At 50.2% G+C, this 17,370-nt stretch overlaps 1 protein-coding gene across 1 annotated transcript in view; it reads left to right on the top strand.

The window, feature by feature from the left end:
* The window catches only part of SIPA1L3 (signal induced proliferation associated 1 like 3), a gene marked incomplete at both ends in the record, with an annotated part of 125,267 nt that overhangs the window by 87,456 nt on the left and 20,441 nt on the right, over window positions 1-17,370 (top strand). Inside the window, 3 exons of the mRNA XM_080704170.1 lie at window positions 322-440; window positions 1,159-1,586; window positions 12,819-13,025. Coding sequence (XP_080560296.1) covers window positions 322-440; window positions 1,159-1,586; window positions 12,819-13,025 — 754 coding nt within the window. The remainder of the gene's footprint in view (window positions 1-321; window positions 441-1,158; window positions 1,587-12,818; window positions 13,026-17,370) is intronic.

The following is a 17,370-nucleotide window of genomic DNA, read 5'->3' as shown; positions in this document are numbered from 1 at the left end:
AACACATTTATAAAAAAGAAAATCCAAATGGCCAGTGTCAAAATGTGCTTGCCTCATTTGGAAACGATAGAGGACTGCGGAACGGTTCCAGTGAGTTAACCCAGGCGTAAGCCTCTTAGACCGGTGCCTGCGCCTTGTGAGGGCTCAGGTCAGTGCTCCCTGCTGTCGAGGGTTGTTAGGCCCCAGGCATAAGTCGATGGGGTCACACCTAGGGTGAGCAGACAGGCTGGCACAGGACCATCGAGCCATATTGAGAGCCAGCTTTCTCAGGCCCTGGCCTGCGTCGCCCTAACCACTGGTGTATCTCCTGTCTTTCTGCAGAGCCTTTGTGGCACGTGCCCGCCCAGGCGCGGCTCTCGGCCATGGCTGGAAGCAGCACAAGCAAGCACAGCTCCAGGCAGGATGCGGCAGGCAAAGATTCCCCCAACAGGCATTCCAAAGTGAGTCTGGGCCTCCCAGGCCCCACCCTGGCGGCCAGACCTGCAAGGGCAAGAGGCCCGAGGTCCTGGCAGCCGTGGCTGGGCAGCCTTCCCTGGGAGCGGCCTTGGAACATCTCCTCCGCTTTCTGCAGAAGGCTACATACTTGGTCAAATTAGAGCCAGCCAGTTTCAAGTCATGGCTCCAGCCTTCACCAGCCAGTCTTCTTTACCTCCTTAAGCCATAGTTTCCTCCTGATTACAATAGTCTGGGTACACAAACTGCTGTACCAGCCACCGCAGAGTCTGGGGCAGTAGGATTGGTTTCCCTCCGTGTTACAGTGCAGGGCAGGCACTGAGGACGCAGCACTGCACAGGGTGATAGGGGCCCTGGCTTCCCCGCTCTGTGGCCCTGCTGGCTTCCTGCACTCTCCAGGAAATGGGGGAGGAAGGGAACTGTTGTAGACACTTGAGTTTGAGAAGTGGGGAACATGCTAGCTACATAATATCATTTGGTTCCCCTAGCAACCCCCAAGGCAGGGTTATTTAATCGCTCACACACACACCCCATTTTATAGTTGAGGAAACAGAGCTAAAGAGAACGTAAATCACTTGCCCCAGGTAACCCAGCTGTACGCAGGATGTGAAGCTGTGTGGTTCCAGGGCTCACGCTCAGGCAGAGGGAAGACTGGGTGGGGCGCCCGTCCTAGAATCTAGGGTGACACCCCTTCCCTCCTTCCAGGGCGAACCTCAGTACTCCAGCCATTCCAGCAGCAATACCCTGTCCAGCAACGCGTCCAGCAGCCACAGTGATGACCGCTGGTTCGACCCTCTGGACCCCCTGGAGCCAGAGCAAGACCCCCTCTCCAAGGGCGGCTCCAGCGACAGCGGCATCGACACCACGCTCTACACCTCCAGCCCCAGCTGTATGTCCCTGGCCAAGGTGCCGCGGCCCACCAAGCCACACAAGCCCCCTGGAAGCATGGGCCTCTGTGGCGGGGGCCGCGAGGCCACTGGGAGGTCCCACCACACAGACAGACGACGAGAGGTCTCACCTGCCCCCACAGTTGCTGGCCAGAACAAGGGCTACCGACCAAAGCTGTACTCCTCGGGCTCCAGCACCCCCACAGGCCTGGCGGGGGGCAGCCGAGACCCGCCCAGGCAGCCCAGGTAAGGGACTACCCAGGCGATCCTGACCACTCTCCTGCTTCCCTGCTGCTGGGGCCCCCTCTCCAGAAACGTGCTCACAGATACATGTTCTTCCATGGTAGCTTGCTTGCGCTGCCCCTGGCTGGCTGGCTCCATCTGTCCCTGACCTTTTCTCTCTCTTTTCTTCTGTCTCTGCTGAGACCAGTGGTTTTTAGGCTTTGTGGGGGGGTCACACACCATATCTGTTAGGAAATGCATTTGACTGTGGCTTAAATCAATGGAGGGTAACAGTCCCCAGACTTGAAATCCAGAGGGCAGAGTCAACTGGTGCCACAGCTCAGGGAGGCCTCAAGGACTGGGGCCCTGAGACTTCCTGCTCTGCCACCCTTCCCAAGCTGGCCTGAGTCTCTCTGGTCTCCAGATGGCACCCAGGGATGGCAAGGCGGGGACAGAGAACAAAGGGAGAGGTTGCATCTGTGCAGGCCCCCTCTCCATGGAGAAACCAAGCACTTTCCTAGAACTCCCTACAGCAAGTGGTGTCATGTGACCTTCTCCCCCTCAAGGAGAGTACAGTTGTTCCAGCTGCTCTAGTGTCGGGTAGTGGTCCCCAGACAGTCCTCTTAAGCGTGATCAGCAAAGTGCCAAACTTTCTGATTCGGTGAGTCAGGTTGGGGCTCAAGAGTATGCATTGGTGCAGGGGGGGCGTTTTTCGTTTGGTGGTTGTTTTTGTGTTTTTGTGAGGTTTTTTTTGTTTTTTTGTTTTGCAGTACCGGGTATTTATTCTATATCTGAGCTACATCCCCAGACCTATTTTGTTTTAAATTCTTTATTTTGAAACAGGGTCTCACTAAGTTGCATAAGGCCTCACTAAGTAGCTGGGGCTGTCTGTCCACAAACCCCCAATCCTCCTGCCTCAGCCTCCCAATTACTGGGATTACAAGTGTGTGCCACCACACCCAGCTTGGTACTAGGGATTGAACCCAGAGGCGGCGTTCTACCATCCAGCTACGCCGCCAGCCCGATTTTATTTCTTATTTGAAAACAAGGTCTCACTGGGTCTTATTGAGGTTGTCCTTGAACCTTCAATCCTCCTGTCTCAACTTCCCAAATACAGAGATTATAGGCATGCACCACCACACCTGGCCCTTAGGTCGTGTGTGTGTGTGTGTGTGTGTGTGTGTGTGTGTGTGTGTGTGTGTTTTGCCAGGAATTAAACCCAGGAGCATTCTACCTCTGAGCTATATCCTCAACCCTATTTTTTATTCTTGTGTGTGTGTGTGTGTGTGTGTGTGTGTGTGTGGTATTGGGGATGGAACCCAGGGGTCTTCTACCTCTGGACTACACTCCCAGTCCTAGTTTTTTATATTTTATTTTTACCCAAGGTCTCACTAAGTTGCTGAGAGTCTCACTAAGTGGCTGACGCTGGCTTCGAACCTGCGCAATCCTCTTGTCTCAGCCTCCCAAGTACTAGGATCACAAGCGTGCGCCACCATACCCAGCTTATGCTTTAATTTGAAACAGGGTCTCACTGAGTTGCAGAAGGCCTAAGTAGCTGAGCCTGGCCGTGAACCTTTGATCCTCTTGTCTCAGCCTCCCAAGATTACAAGCTCTTTAGACCCTTTTGGCCACAGCCCGGAGATAGAATCATTTGTGTTTGTTTCTGTGTGGGAATATTCTGTTTCTTTGGCAAATTTGATAACTACCCATGGTTGAGAGTGCTATGGTATCAGTGATTGTACTGCTGAGTGAACCCAGGGCCATTCTACCTCGGAGCTACACCTCTAGCCCTTTTGATTTTTTATTTTGAAACAGCGTCTCACTAAGTTGCTGAGGCTGGCCTCAAACCTGAGATCCTTCTGTCTCAGCCTCCTGTACTAGGGTTACAGGTGTGCACCACCATGCCCAGCTATTCATTTCTTTCACTTATATTTTTTAGGGAATTATCCTAGCCTAGACCTGTGCTGGAAACTAAGGAAAAATTATTAAGACTCAGATGAGGTCCCAGCCCTTGCCACAGAGGACATAGCATTGAGAAGATACACAGCTGTGCCCTCCTAGAGCGTCCTGGGGCTGAGAGGCACCAGGGGGTGTCAGTGTGGTGGCCGCTCTTGGGTGCATCGGCCTGTGTTAGTGAACCTGCATCATCGCAGGGTTTTGAAATGAGTGGCATAAAGGCAGCAGTGCCAGGAGTAGATGCTGGCTGAGGCATGGGGCTGGGTACAAAATTACCCTGTGTCTGAGAGGATTTGCTGAGCCCACAAGGAGAAGGAATGAGGTGGGAGGGGAGCCTGCTACCAAAAAAGGGCTCTGCAGTTGGGGACTTTAATTTGCATACAGACAATTGATGCTAATTGCAAATCATTCTTATCTACTCATTAAAGCTGCTTCCTGAAGTTTTCTCCTAGGCAACCAGGCTTTAGTGTGGAATAGCATTTCCCAAAATGGGGTGCTAGAGGTGATTTGGGAGGCACAGGGAGGGAAATGTTTTGTCTTAAATGGGTATATGTTTGCCTTAATGAGTATTAGGAAAAGCTTTCGCAACTCATCCCATGATTTCACAGATACTGACTTGGGCAAGTTAAGGGAATAGAACTGGTTGATTTAAAGAAACACAGTGATGGTGGATAAGGATGTGGGCCCCAGGCCAACCCACCAAGGTCAGGCACTTCGTCCACCAGGCTTTGGCTCTGTCTCTGGTGAGTGCCTGCACCTCTCTGGGCCTCAGTTTCTACATCTGTGACATCAGGGATAAATCAGATACCTCCCTCATGGGGGTGTGCTGGGGTTACCATGCCTGGCTTGGTTAGATATTCTTGATCTGGGATGCAATTATTTATGTAGGTGTGTTACAACTGTTAATTAAACTACATATCTCCCCGGGCATGGTGGTGCACACTTGTAATCTCATTGTAATCCCAGCATTTGGGAGGCTGAGACAGGAGGATCACGGTTCACAGACAGCCTCAGCTACTTAGTGAGGCCCTTTGCAACTCAGTAAGGCCCTGTTTCAAAATACAGAATATACAAATAAAGAATTTTTATGTTAAAAAAAAAAGAATATAAAATAGGGCTGAGGGTGTCGCTTGAAGGTAGAATATCCCTGGGTTCCATCCCCAGTACCGCAAAAAAACAAAACAAAAGTGCCGGGCGTGGTGGCGCACGCTTGTAATCCCCGTGCTTGGGAGGCGGAGACAGGAGGATCGCGCAGGTTCGAAGCCAGCCGCGCTGGTTTAGGAGACCCTGTTTCCAAAAATAAAATAGGTCTGGGAGTGTAGCCCTGAGGTAGAAGGGCTTCCAGGAACCCCAGCACCACCAAAAAAAAAAAAAAAAAAAAAAAAAAAAAAACCACATATCTCATATAATCTGCTATATATGAGCTATGTTACACTTTTACTGGGGGTGGAGTTACCAAGGATCAACCTAGGGCCTTGGGTTAGGTCCCTGGTAGACTTGCTAAGCACACACTTTACCACTGAGCTATACCCTTGGCTTTAACTGTAAGTTTTGTTTTGTTTGTTTGTTTAGTTGGTTTCTCTTTTTCTTTTTCTTTTTTTTGCGGGTCTGGGGGTGGAGCCCAGGAGCATTCGACCTCCAAGCTACACCCCCTGCCCTATTTCTTATTCTTTATTTTGAAACCGGGTCTCACTGAGTTGCAGAGGGCCTCACTAAGTTCTGAGGCTGTCCGCAAACCGCGATCCTCCGGTCTCAGCCTCCCAAATGCTGGGATTACAAGTGTGAGCCACCATGGCCGGCGGCTTTTTCTTTCTTTCTTTTTTTTTTTTTTTTGGAGGGGGTTGAAACAGGGTGTCATTGGGTTGTCACAGGGTTCACAGGCTAATCTCAAATCTGTGATTCTCTGGTCTCAGCCTCCCAGGTACTGGGGTTTTAAGCATGTGTTGGCCTTCCAGGTACTGAGGTTTCAGGTGCATGCCACCACAGCCAGCTAAAGTGTCTACTTGTGAGTGTGGGAGGATAGCAGGCACAAAGGCCCTGAGGTGAGGAGGGAGGCCTTCAGGACACTGAATACAGGCCCCTTGGCTCAAGCATAGAAACTGAGGGGGCAGCTGACCATATGTCAGGGGTGTCAGAGAGGTCTCCTGGCTCCCAGGTGCACTTTAGAGTTGACCCAAAAAGCATAGGACAGCCAGGAAAGGTTTCAGCAGAGAGGGCGATTCAGGAAGATTTGTGGGTTTTATTTATTTACCTTTTTTTTTTTTTTTTTTAGTACTAGAGATTAAACCTAGAGGCATTCTACCTCCTAACTTCACCCCAGCCCTACTTTATATTTATTTGTTTGTTTGTTTATTGTGGTACTGGGAAATGAACCCAGGAGCATTTTACCTCCAAGCTACACCCCCAGCCCTATTTTTTATTGCTTAATTTTGAAACAGGGTCTCACTAAGTTACAGAGGGCCTCACTAAGCAGCTGAGGCCAGCCATGAACCACGATCTTCCTGTCTCAGCCTCCCAAATGCTGGGATTACAAGTGTGCCCCACCACGCCTGGCTCTATTTTTTAGTCTTTATTTTGAAATAGGGTCTCACTAAGTTGTGGAGGACCTCACTAAGTAGCTGAGGCTGGCTGTGAACCTGTGTGTCTCAGCCTCCCAAATGCCGGGATTTCAAGCATACGCCACTATGCCCAGCTTAAGATTTGTGTTTTGAAGGCGGCAGTGAGCCAGGATCTGAGAGAAAAAGCTTTGGCTCTGGAGCCAAGACGCGAGCCGCTGAGTGTGTGTCAGTGTGTCAGCAGCATCGCCGGGATGGGATTGGGGGCTTCAGGATCGACCCTTGGGATCCGAGGAGAGGAGGGCGGGTGGGCAGGCAGGCACAGTGCTCTCCAGTGTGGACCATCACAGTGCCCACCATTCTGAGCCTTGTCCCAGAGAGGGGAGGGAGCAAGGGAACAGAGTGTCATCCTGCCTTGTGAGCTGACAACCTCCTGCAGGCAGAGCCAGACAGACAGATAGACAGCCACACGGCCATGCGATATGCCAGGTGGTGAGCAGTGCTGGGAGAAAAAGCAAACAGAAGAGCATGGGGGATGCAGAAGGCCCCTGGGGGAGGTGGTGTGTCTTAGGAAGCCAGGGGGTGGCCCAGGCAGCTTGGAGAGCAGATGCCAGTACCCCAGGATGAACTCATTCGCCCGCCCTATTCTGCAAAAGGTCAGATGGCCAGAGGGGGGTGGGGCAGGTGGCAAAGGAGGGGATTGGCCGGAGCCAGATTGGCGAGGGGGGCTAAAGCCCAGTTCAGGCAGGAGTATGATACTCCGATGCTAGGATTGGACTCTGGGGGACATGGAAGGCCTAGGAGGCATTTGAGCCCCGAATCTCACTTAAGTTTTTAAAACAATTTCCCCGCTTCTCTGGGTAACATAGGCTCTTTGGGGGGAGAGAGGAGAAGAATGAAGGGCAATTCAAAGGCCACTGGGAAGTGAGCTCTGCCATGCTGGAGCAGGGAACCCCCAGCCAGGCCCTGCCTGGGCTCCAGCCCTGGCCCTGGAAGCTGTTGCAGCCTGTAGCAGCCTGTGCCTTCGAAGGCTCTGGTGGCTTCACACACCCTCCCCCTCCCCCAGACATTCGTCATGGGAGCCGGGCTGCCAGGCGCACTGCCAGGCGCCAGCGCCAGCCCTGGGCACCACAGTGGGCTGAGTGATCCTGGCGCTGGCCACCGGCCCACCCTCCCTGGAGGCTGCATGCTGCACAGCTCTCTGGGTTCCAGGGCAATTTGTCAGGGCCCAGAGGGGCGATGAGAGACCCCGCGCCCTGTGGAGCTGACGCGGCTGGGCGTTCCCAGTAGGCAGGAAGCACGAGGCCTCGCGTCCCCAGGCCGTGCCAGCCTCTCCAGCATACCATCGGGGGCACAGTCCTGAAAGGTAACCGGGGCCTGGGATCCACTGGGGCCCTCCTTGCTGTGTTAAAGGGTTGGGGTTACACATGACAGACCTACAGAGTCGCAGCTGGGGATGAGGAACCTTCCAGACTGTCTCCTTAAAGTCAAGGGAAGGAGGAACCCACTATAGATCTGTGGAGCAAGGGAACGGCGCAGAGGCCCCAGGTAGACATGTTTGTGGCATGTTTGTAGAACAGCTTTCCGTGTGGCTGTAGCAGAGGAGGCAGGGCTGATGGTGTAAATCTGTGGGGGAGGGCTCTCCGCCTCAGATAGCCGGAACCAGGTCCTGAGCAGAAAGTGTCCTGATCTGCTTTGTGAAGAGACTGGAGAGGAGGCTGGGGCAGTGATGCCAGCAGGCAGCACTCGGGGAGGCAGCAAGCTCTGGCTGTCTCAAGATACTTTTCCATGTGTGTGGTACTGTGGGTGGAACCCGGGGCATTCTACCTCCGTGCAACACCCCAGCCCTTTTGTTTTTGTTGAACTGGGGGTTGAACCAAGGGCCTAGTGAATGCTGGGCAAATGGATAAGTGCTCAACCACTAAGCTGTACTTCCTGCCTGCCTGCCTTCCTTTCTTTCTTTCTTCTTTCTTTCTTTTTTTTTTTTTTTTTTTGGTGGTGGTGGTACTGAGAATGGAACCCAGGGGCATTCTACATCTGAGTTATACCCTACCCTAGCCTCATTTTATGCTTTTATTTTGAAACAGGGTCTCACAAAGTTGCTGAGGCCGGCCATGAACCCTGCAATCTGCCTGTCTCAGCCTTCCAAGAATTGGAATCACAAGTGTACACCACCACATCTAGCATTAGATCTTTTACTTTGAAACAGAGCCTTACTAAACTGTTTAGGCTGGCCATGAACCTTTGATCCTCCTGTCTCAGCTTTCCAAATACTGGGATTACAAGTATGCACCACCACGCCTGGCTTTTATTCTAGATTTTGAATTAGTGTCTCAGTAAGTTGCTGAGGGCCTCGCTAAATTGCTGAGGCTGGCTTCCAACATGCAATCCTCCTGTCCCAACCTCCTACTTACTGGGATTATAGGCAGGTGCCACCACACCTAGCTTATTATGTATTTATTATTACAATTATTCTCATTCAGAATACAGGGTAGCCGGGCGTAGTGGCACATGCTTGTAATCCCCGCACTTGGGAGGCGGAGACAGGAGGATTGCACAGGTTCGAAGCTAGCCGTGCTGTTTTAAGAGACCCTGTTTCCAAATAAAAGAAAAAGTATAAAATAGGTCTGGTAGAAGGGTTTCCAGAAACCCCAGTACCACCAAAAAAAAAAAAAAAAAAAAGAGTACAGGGTAGGCCAGGCATGGTGGCACATGCCTGTAATCCCAGTGCTTGAGAGGCTGGGATAGGAGGATTGAAGGCTCATGGCAAACCTCAGCTAACTAGTGAGGCCCTCTGAAATTTAATGAGACCGTGTGTGTGTAAGTGTAAGTGTAATAGGATTGGGAGCCACACGTGGTGACTATTTCCAAATAAGAAATAAAATGGGGCTGGAGGTATAGCTCAGAGGTAAAATTCCCCTGGGCTCAATCCCTAGTACCGCAAAAAAAAAAGATTCAGTCAGGCTAATTAACATCTTTCACATCCTTTTTGTAGTAAGAACATTTTTAAAAAATCGATTCCAGGAGCAATATTGAAATATATAAAACAGGTGTTTGTGGCGCATGCCTATAATCCCAGTACTTGGGAAACTGAGACAGGAGGATTGAAGATTTGAAGTTAGCCTCAGCAAATTAGTGAAGATGGCAATAATTTAGCAAGACTGTTCCAAAATAGGCATGGTAGTGCATACTTATAATCCCAGTACCTTGGGAGGCTGAGACAGGAGGATCACAGGTTCATGGCAAGCATCAACTATTTAGTGAGGCCCAATGCAACTTAGAACTTGTTTAAAAAAAAAAAAGATAGGGCTGGGGCTATAGCTCAGAGGTAGAATGCCTCTGGGTTCAACCCCCAGTACCATAAAAATAAATAAATAGAGCTGGGCGTGGTGGCGCACGCTTGTAATCCCAGCATTCGGGAGGCTGAGACCGGAGGATCGCGGTTCGCGGACAGCCTCAGCTACTTTAGTGAGGCCCTCTGCAACTTAGTGAGACCCGGTTTCAAAATAAAGAATAAAAAATAGGGCAGGGGGTGTAGCTCAGAGGTAGAATGCCCCTGGGTTCCACCCCCAGACCCGCAAAAATAAATAAATAAATGTTGGGTTAGGGGTATAGTCTGGAAGTAGATGCCCCTAGGTTCAATTCCTAGAACCACAAAAAAAATTACATATATATGTATGTATGTATGTATACACACACACACACACACACACACACACACACACACACACACACATTTGGGCATGGCCGTACAAACCTGTAATCCCAGTATTTGGGGGGTCGAGACAAAAGGATCAAAGATTCAATACAAACTCAGAAATATAGCAAAAGACTCTCAGCAACCTAGTGAGATGCCATTTCAAAATAGAAAATAAGCCAGGCGTGGTGGCTCACGCTTGTAATCCCAGCATTCAAGAGGCCGAGACAGGAAGATCGCAGCCAGCCTCAGCTACTTAGTGAGGCCCTTTGCAACTCAGTGAGACCCTGTTTCAAAATAAAGAACAAAAAATAGGGCTGGGGAATAGCTCAGAGGTAGAATGCCCCTGGATTCAATCCTCGGTACCACCAAAAAATATGTAGATATATATAGCCAGGCATGATGTCACTCACTTGTAATCCCTGCCCTTGGGAGGCTGAGACAGGAGGATCGCGCAGGTTCAAAGCCAGCCTCAGCTACTAAGTGAGGCTCTCAGCAACTTAGTGAGAACCTGTTTCCAAATAACATATAAAATATAAATCTGGAGCCGGGCGTGATGGTGCATACTTGTAATCCCAGCATTTGGAAGACTGAGATAAGAGGATCCAGATTCATGGCCAGCTTTAGCCACTTAGGCCCTTTACAACTCAGTGAGATCCTATTTCAAAATAAAAAATAAAAGCTGGACGTGGTAGCGCACACTTGTAATCCCAGCACTTAGGAAGCTGAGACAGGAGGATTGTGTAGGTTCAAAACCAGCATCAGCTACTTAGTGAGGCTCTCAGCAACTTAGTGAGACCCTGTTTCAAAATAAATTATAGATAGATCGATCAATCGATCGATTTTGGGGTGTAGCTCGGGATAGAAAGCCACTAGGTTCCATCCCCAGTACCACAAAAAACAAAAGTAAAGAATTAAAAATAGGGCTGGAGGTGTCGCTTGGAGTTAGAATGCCCCTGGGTTCCATCCCACTATCATAAAAAAAAAAAAAAAAATAGAAGCCAGGCATGGTAGTGCATGCTTGTAATCCCAGTACTTGGGAGGATGAAACAGGAGGATCACAAGTTGGTAGCCAGCCTCAGCTACTTAGTATGGCCTTATGCAATTTAGTGAGACTCTATTTCAAAATAAAGAGTAAAAAATAGGGCTGGCATGGGGGTGTAGCTTTGAGTGTAGCTCGGAGGTGGAATGCCTCTGGGTTCAATCTCCAGTACCAAAAAAAGAAGAAATACACAGTATTATTAACTGTGGTTTCCATGATTACTAAACTCCTCCATTCTAAATTAAATTTGTACCCTTTGATCAATATCCCTTTCCCTGACCTGCTTCATCCCTGGAGGAAATTTACAATCTCCAGAACACAGGGTCCCAGGTTAGGGAGGCCTCAGGATCATGGCCATTTGTGGACTCCGCATTCTTTCCTTGTTTTGTTTTTGTGTTTCCGGTTCTGGGGATGGAATCGTGGCCTTGTGCATTAGGCAAGCGCTCTACCACTGAGCTATACCCCAGCCTGTTTTTTGTTTGTTTTTGTTTTGTGATTCCAGGGATTGAAGTCAGGGACATTCTACCTCTGAGCTACACCCCCAGCCCAAGTTACTCTTTTATTTGGAAGCAGAGTCTTGCCTGAATTGTTGAGGGCCTCTCTAAATTGCTAAGGCTGGCTTTGAACCTGCAGTTCGCCTGTTTCAGCATCCCAAGATCTGAAATTACAGGTGTATGCCACCGTGCCTGGCTTCCCTCCACACTCTCACACACACACACACACACACACACACACACACACACACACACTCTCTCTCTCTCTCTCTCTCTCTCTCTCCCCTCCCCCTCCCTCTCCCTCTCCCTCTCCCTCTCTCTCTCTTTGTGTGTGTGTGTGTGTGTGTGTGTGTGTGTGTGTGTGTGACCCGAGATTGAATCAAGAGGCATTTTACCTCTGAACTAAACCCCCAGCCCGATTTTATTTCTTATTTGGAAACAGGGTCTCACTAAATTGAGGAGGGCCTCCCTAAATTGTTGAGGCTGGCTTCGAACCCGCAATCCTCTTGTCTCAGCCTCCAAATACTAGGATTACAAGTGTGCACCACCACACCTGGCTTTTTCTTTTTAATCATCTTTTTTCAATTAATCAAGCCGGGCGTGGTGGCACACCCTTGTAATCCCAATACTTGTGAGGCTGAGACAGGAGGATCGCAGAGATTCGAAGCCAGCCTCAGCTACTTAGTGAGGCTCTCAGAAATCTAGTGAGACCCTGTTTCCAAATAAAACAAAAAAAATAGATCTGGGAGTATAGCCTGGAGGTAGAAAGCCCCTGGGTTCTATCCCCAGTACCACACACACAAAAAAAAAAATTAGTTAATTAATTAAGCCGGGCATGGTGGCACACACTTGTAATCCCAGCATTTGGGAGGATGAGACAGGAGGATCATGGTTCATGGACACCCTCAGCTATTTTGTGAGGCCCTTTGCCACTCAGTGAGACCCTGTTTCAAAGTAAGGAATAAAAAAAATAGGGCTGGTAGTGTAGTTTGGAGGTAGAGTGCCCCTGGATTCCATCCCCAGTACTGCAACAAAAAAATTTATTTACTTATTTATTTATTCATTTTGTGGTACTATGGATTGAAACAGTGTCTCTCTAGGTTGCTGAGAGTCTTGCTAAATTGTTGAGGCTGTCCTTCAATCTGTGATCCTCCTGTCTCAGCCTCTCAAGTGCTGGGATTACAGGTGTGCACCACCATGTCCAGCTCATACATGTTTTTAGTACACAGAAAAGGAAGGAGGAAACAGAGCGCAGTGCCTCCTGTGGCTGCCGCTAGAGATGGGCAGCGGGACGCCCCATTTGGCTGTGTAGGTTGCACTGAAGGGACCAGGGATGGCTAGGCTCCCGGAGAGATGCCGCGTGTGCCAGGGCTGTTTCCGGCGTGGTTCTGGGACTGTGAGGCACTTCCCTTTGCTCCATGTAGGCTTCAGCATTGTAGGAATTCCACAGCAGTCGTTATATGTATCTCTCCTGTGTCAATGAACTTTATTTCACTTTTTTTTTTCCTTCAGTGACATGGGCTCGAGGGCTGGCTACCCCACTCAGGTTTACAAAAATGCCAGTGCAGAGACTCCCCGGCCCTCCCAGCTGGCCCAGCTCTCCACCTCCGTCCCCAAGTCCTTCTTCTCCAAGCAGCCCGTGCGCAGTAAGCACCCAGCGGGGTGGAAGAGGACAGAGGAGCCCCCACCGCGGCTGCTCACCTTCACTGACCCCAAGAAGTAAGTGCCTGGGGCAGGCTGGGTGGCCCTGGGCGGGGACCAGGGGCTGCCTCCGCACTCATTGGAAAGGTGGCCGCGCAGATCTGCACCCTTGGGATCTGAATGTCAACTAGACACAGGTGCTCGCTCTCGGGTCAGGAATTCAGTCAAGAAGAAAAGAAGGCATAGGTCAGGTGATGGCTAGCCCTGTGTGGTATGTGGATGAAGAGCATTCCAGGGTGGGGGGATAGCAACTGCAGAAGTCCCTGTGGCAGCCGTTCAAGGCCAGCCTCGGCAGTTTAGCGAGGCCTTGCAGCAACTTGGCAAGACCCCGTTTCAAAACCAAAAAAAAATAGAGCTGGGTGTGGTGGCACACTTTGTAAGCCCAGCATTTGGGAGGCTGAGACAGGAGGGCTTCTGTTCGAGGACAGCCTCAGCTGCTACTTAGTGAGGCCCTTTGCAACCCAGTGAGACCCTGTTTCAAAATAAAGAATAAAAAATAGGGCAGGGGGTATAGCTTGGAGGTAGAATGTCCCTGGGTTCCATCCCCAGTACTGCAAAATAAAATAAGGCTGGAAGTATAGCTCATAGGTAGAGCACCCCTGGGTTCAATCCCTAGTATTCTTGTGCCTATAGCAGTTGAGCATCAGGTAAAGGACACTGGTCAGGATGGCGGTGGAGACAGATCATAGAGGGTCTTGTGGGCCTCACGTAAGGGCTTTAGTGTCTGTTGCAAGTGACCGGGAGCCAGGCATGATGGTGCATGCCTGTAACCCCAATACTTGAAGGCTGAGACAGAAGGATCCCTCTTCTCAGCAAGCTCAGCAACTTAGCAAGGCCCTCCACAACTTGGTGAGACCCTGTTTCAAAATAAATAATAAGAACTGGGGATGAAGTTTGGAGGGAGACTGCCCTTAAGTTCTTAAGGACCAGAAAAAGTCATAAGTGACAAGATGCCACTGGGATAGGCGGGGTGAAACAACAGGAGGGCAGCCAGGCACGTACCTGTGATCCCAGCCCTTGGGAGACTGAGACAGGAGGATCACTGGTGTGAAACCAGCCTGGCAACTTACTGAGACCCTATTTCAAGTTTAAAAATTAAAAAGGGCTGTGTAGTTTAGTGGTCGAGAGCCCTGGGTTCAATCCCCAGTAACACAAAAAACAAACAGAGGAGGGGCATGATATGATCTAAGTTGGCGATCACAGGGCCCCTGTGCTGCACGTGGGGAACCGGCCTGTGAGGGTCAGGGTGGAGCCGTTGTCATGGTCCAGGCAGGACCTGGGGAGCTGGAGCAGGTGGGCATGGAGGGCAGGGGGCAGACGTGAAGGTGAAGCAGGCCGGCAGCAGGGTCTCTGGCAGGCTGGGGCGTGTGAATGGAGATGCTTCACTGGAAGCCAGCCAGGAGGGTAGATTGCCTTGAGCCAGGCTGGGCACTGAGCATGGCCGAGTGGGCCTGGGAGGGTCAGGCCCAGCCCCGGCCAAAACATGCAGTGTGGTGGTTGAGGTACGCGGAAGACGCCCAGGCAGAGCCACAGAGGAGGCAGTGGATGAATCGGGCTGAGCAGAGCTGGGCTGTGGGCAGCGCAAAACCACCCCCGGGCCTTTGCACCAGCTGCACCCATGCCTGGAGTGCTCTTCCTCAGAACCTCCCCGGGTGGCTCCAGGTGGCTCAGGCGGCCTTCCTGGCCTTCGGTGTCCCCGCTGTCACTCTGTGCCACTTTGCTCTGAATCATAGGCACCTGCCACCTGTCTGGCACACTGTAGGTTGCTCAGTCAGTAGACATACAAGCATGGATCTCATTTTATTCACTGCAACCTCCAACAAGTAAACATTTATGTAAGGCCCCCACTTTTCCTTTTTTTTTTTTTTTTGGTACTAGGGATGGAACCCAAGGGCATTTTACCTCCGAGCTACACCCCCATCCCTATTTTTTGTTTTTTACTTTGAAACAGTCTCACTGAGTTGCAAAGAGCCCCACTAGGTAGCTGAGGCTGTCCACGAACCGCTATCCTCCAGTCTCAGCCTCCCAAATGCTGAGATTACAAGTGTGCACAACCATGCCCGGCAGACATCTGGCCAGAAGCCAAGCCCTGCTGACCTGATGTGCTCCTCCACGCTCTGCAGCCCTCTGGCAGCCCTTCCCGCAGGAGCTGCTGCTGCAGGTCCCCATGCCCTGGTGCTCCCACCGTCTCCATCACTTTGCTGGGGCTGTGTCAATACAGTGTGATGGATCCAAACAGCAGCAGTGAGATCATGGCACCTCACAGCTCTGGAGACCAGAGGCTGAGGTCAGTCCACGTGGCGGCTTCCCGATCTGTTCCAGGCCTCTCTCCTAGGGTGTGGTGGTTTCCTGTGATCTTTAGCATTCTCTGTGTATAGCTACCTCCTCCGACCTCTGCCTTCATCATCTTCTCTGCCTTCTTCTTCTTCCTCTCTATGTGTCCTGTAACCACATCTCCCCTTTCTGCAAAGACCTCAGGTGAGGGCCAGCCATTTTAACGTGATTACCGCTGTTAAAGGCTCTATTTCTAGGCAGGCAGGGTGTGTAGTGCACACCTCTAATCTCAGTACGCGGGAGGCTGAAATAGAAGGATGGCAGGTTCAATATTCTCAGAAGCTCAGCAAGACCCTGTTCAAAATAAAAAATAAAATAGGGCTGGAGGTTTAGCTCAGAGGTGGAATACCCCTGAGTTCAATCTGCAGTACCACACACACAGAAAGACCCTATTTCCAAATATAATGACATTCGCCGGGCGTGCTGGCGTATGCTTGTGATCCCAGTACTTGGGAGGCTGAGACGGGAGGATCGCAAAGGTTTGAAGCTAGCCTCAGCTACTGAGTGAGGCTCTCAGCAACTTAGTGAGACCCTGTTTCCAAAGTATAAAATAGGTCTGGGAGTATAGCACGGAGGTAGAAAAGCTCCTGGGTTCCACCCCCAGTACTACCAAAACAAATAAATAAATAAACAAATATAATGACATTCAAGTTGGGCATGGCAGCGCATACCTGTAATCCCTGTACTTGGGAGATTGAGACAGGATCACAGGTTTGAGGATAGCCTCAGCAACTTAGTGAGACTCATCAACTTAGCAAGACCTTGTTTCTAAATAAAAATTAGAGCTGGGAGTATAGATCAGAGGTAGAATGCCCCTGGACTCAATCCTCAGTATTGCACAGGGAAAAAAAAATGAAGGGTATTCTATCCCCCAGCCCTTTATATAACCTTTTTTTTTTTTTTTGTAAACAGGATCTAAGTTGCTGAGGCTAGTTTCAAACCTGCAATCCTCCTGTCTCCTGTCTCAGCCTCCTTCGTAGCTGGGATTATGAGTATGCACCAACACACCTGGCTTTGAAGGTGTGTTATCTGAACTTCCCCTGAGCACTTTGGAGATAGTGCCCTTTTCATTGTGAGGAGCACTTTTAAATTACCTGTCCTTGTTTTCCAGAAACCACTTTTATTTCTGGAAAAAAATTATTTGAGATTAAACTGGGTTTTTTTAATCTACATATAATGTGTCCCTGAAATTTTAACCCAAAGCACAAGAAGAATTCCTTTGTATCTTATTTACCTACATTTATCAATACCTGCAATCCTCCTATCCCAGCCTCCCAGTCCTGGGATTACAGGTGTGGGCCACCATGCCTGGCCCTGCACTGATACATGTAATCCTCACTACAGAATGATGAGGTAAAGGTACTTCACATCCCATTTTCCAGATGAGACCATTGTGGTGCAGTGCACTCGAGTGGCATGCCTGGGCTCGGTGTGCAGGCTTGATCACTGCAAGCGCCATTGTCCTTACAGGTTCATGGCCAGCCTCAGCTACTTAGGCCCTCCACAACTTAGTGAGACTGTTTCCAAATAGGGCTAGGGAGCCAGGCGTGGTGGCGCACGCTTGTAATCCCAGAACTTGGGAGGATGAGACTAGAGGATCGCAGTTTGTAGACAGCCTCAGCTACTTAGTGAGGCCCTTTACAACTCAGTGAGACTCGGTTTCAAAATAAAGAATAAAAAATAGCCGGGCATGGTGGCGCATGCTTGTAATCCCCGTGCTTGGGAGGCGGAGACAGGAGGATCGCGCAGGTTTGAAGCCAGCCGCGCTGGCTTAAGAGACCCTGTTTCCAAATAAAAATATAAAATAGGTCTGGGAATGTAGACCGGACGTAGAAGGGCTTCCAGGAACCCCAGTACCACCAAAATAAAAAAGAAATAGGGCAGGGGGCATAGCTCAGAGGTCGAATGCTTCTGGGTTCCATCCCCAGACCCACACACACACAAAAAAAATAGGGCTGCAATGTGTGTGGTGGCACATGCTTGCTGAGACAGGAGGCTCATGGTTCAAGGACAGCCTCAGATATTTAGT

Source organism: Muscardinus avellanarius (assembly GCF_963383645.1).
Source record: "Muscardinus avellanarius genome assembly, chromosome: 10".
NCBI classification, from domain to species: Eukaryota; Metazoa; Chordata; class Mammalia; order Rodentia; family Gliridae; genus Muscardinus; species Muscardinus avellanarius.
This window is presented reverse-complemented; position numbering and strand designations above follow the sequence as displayed.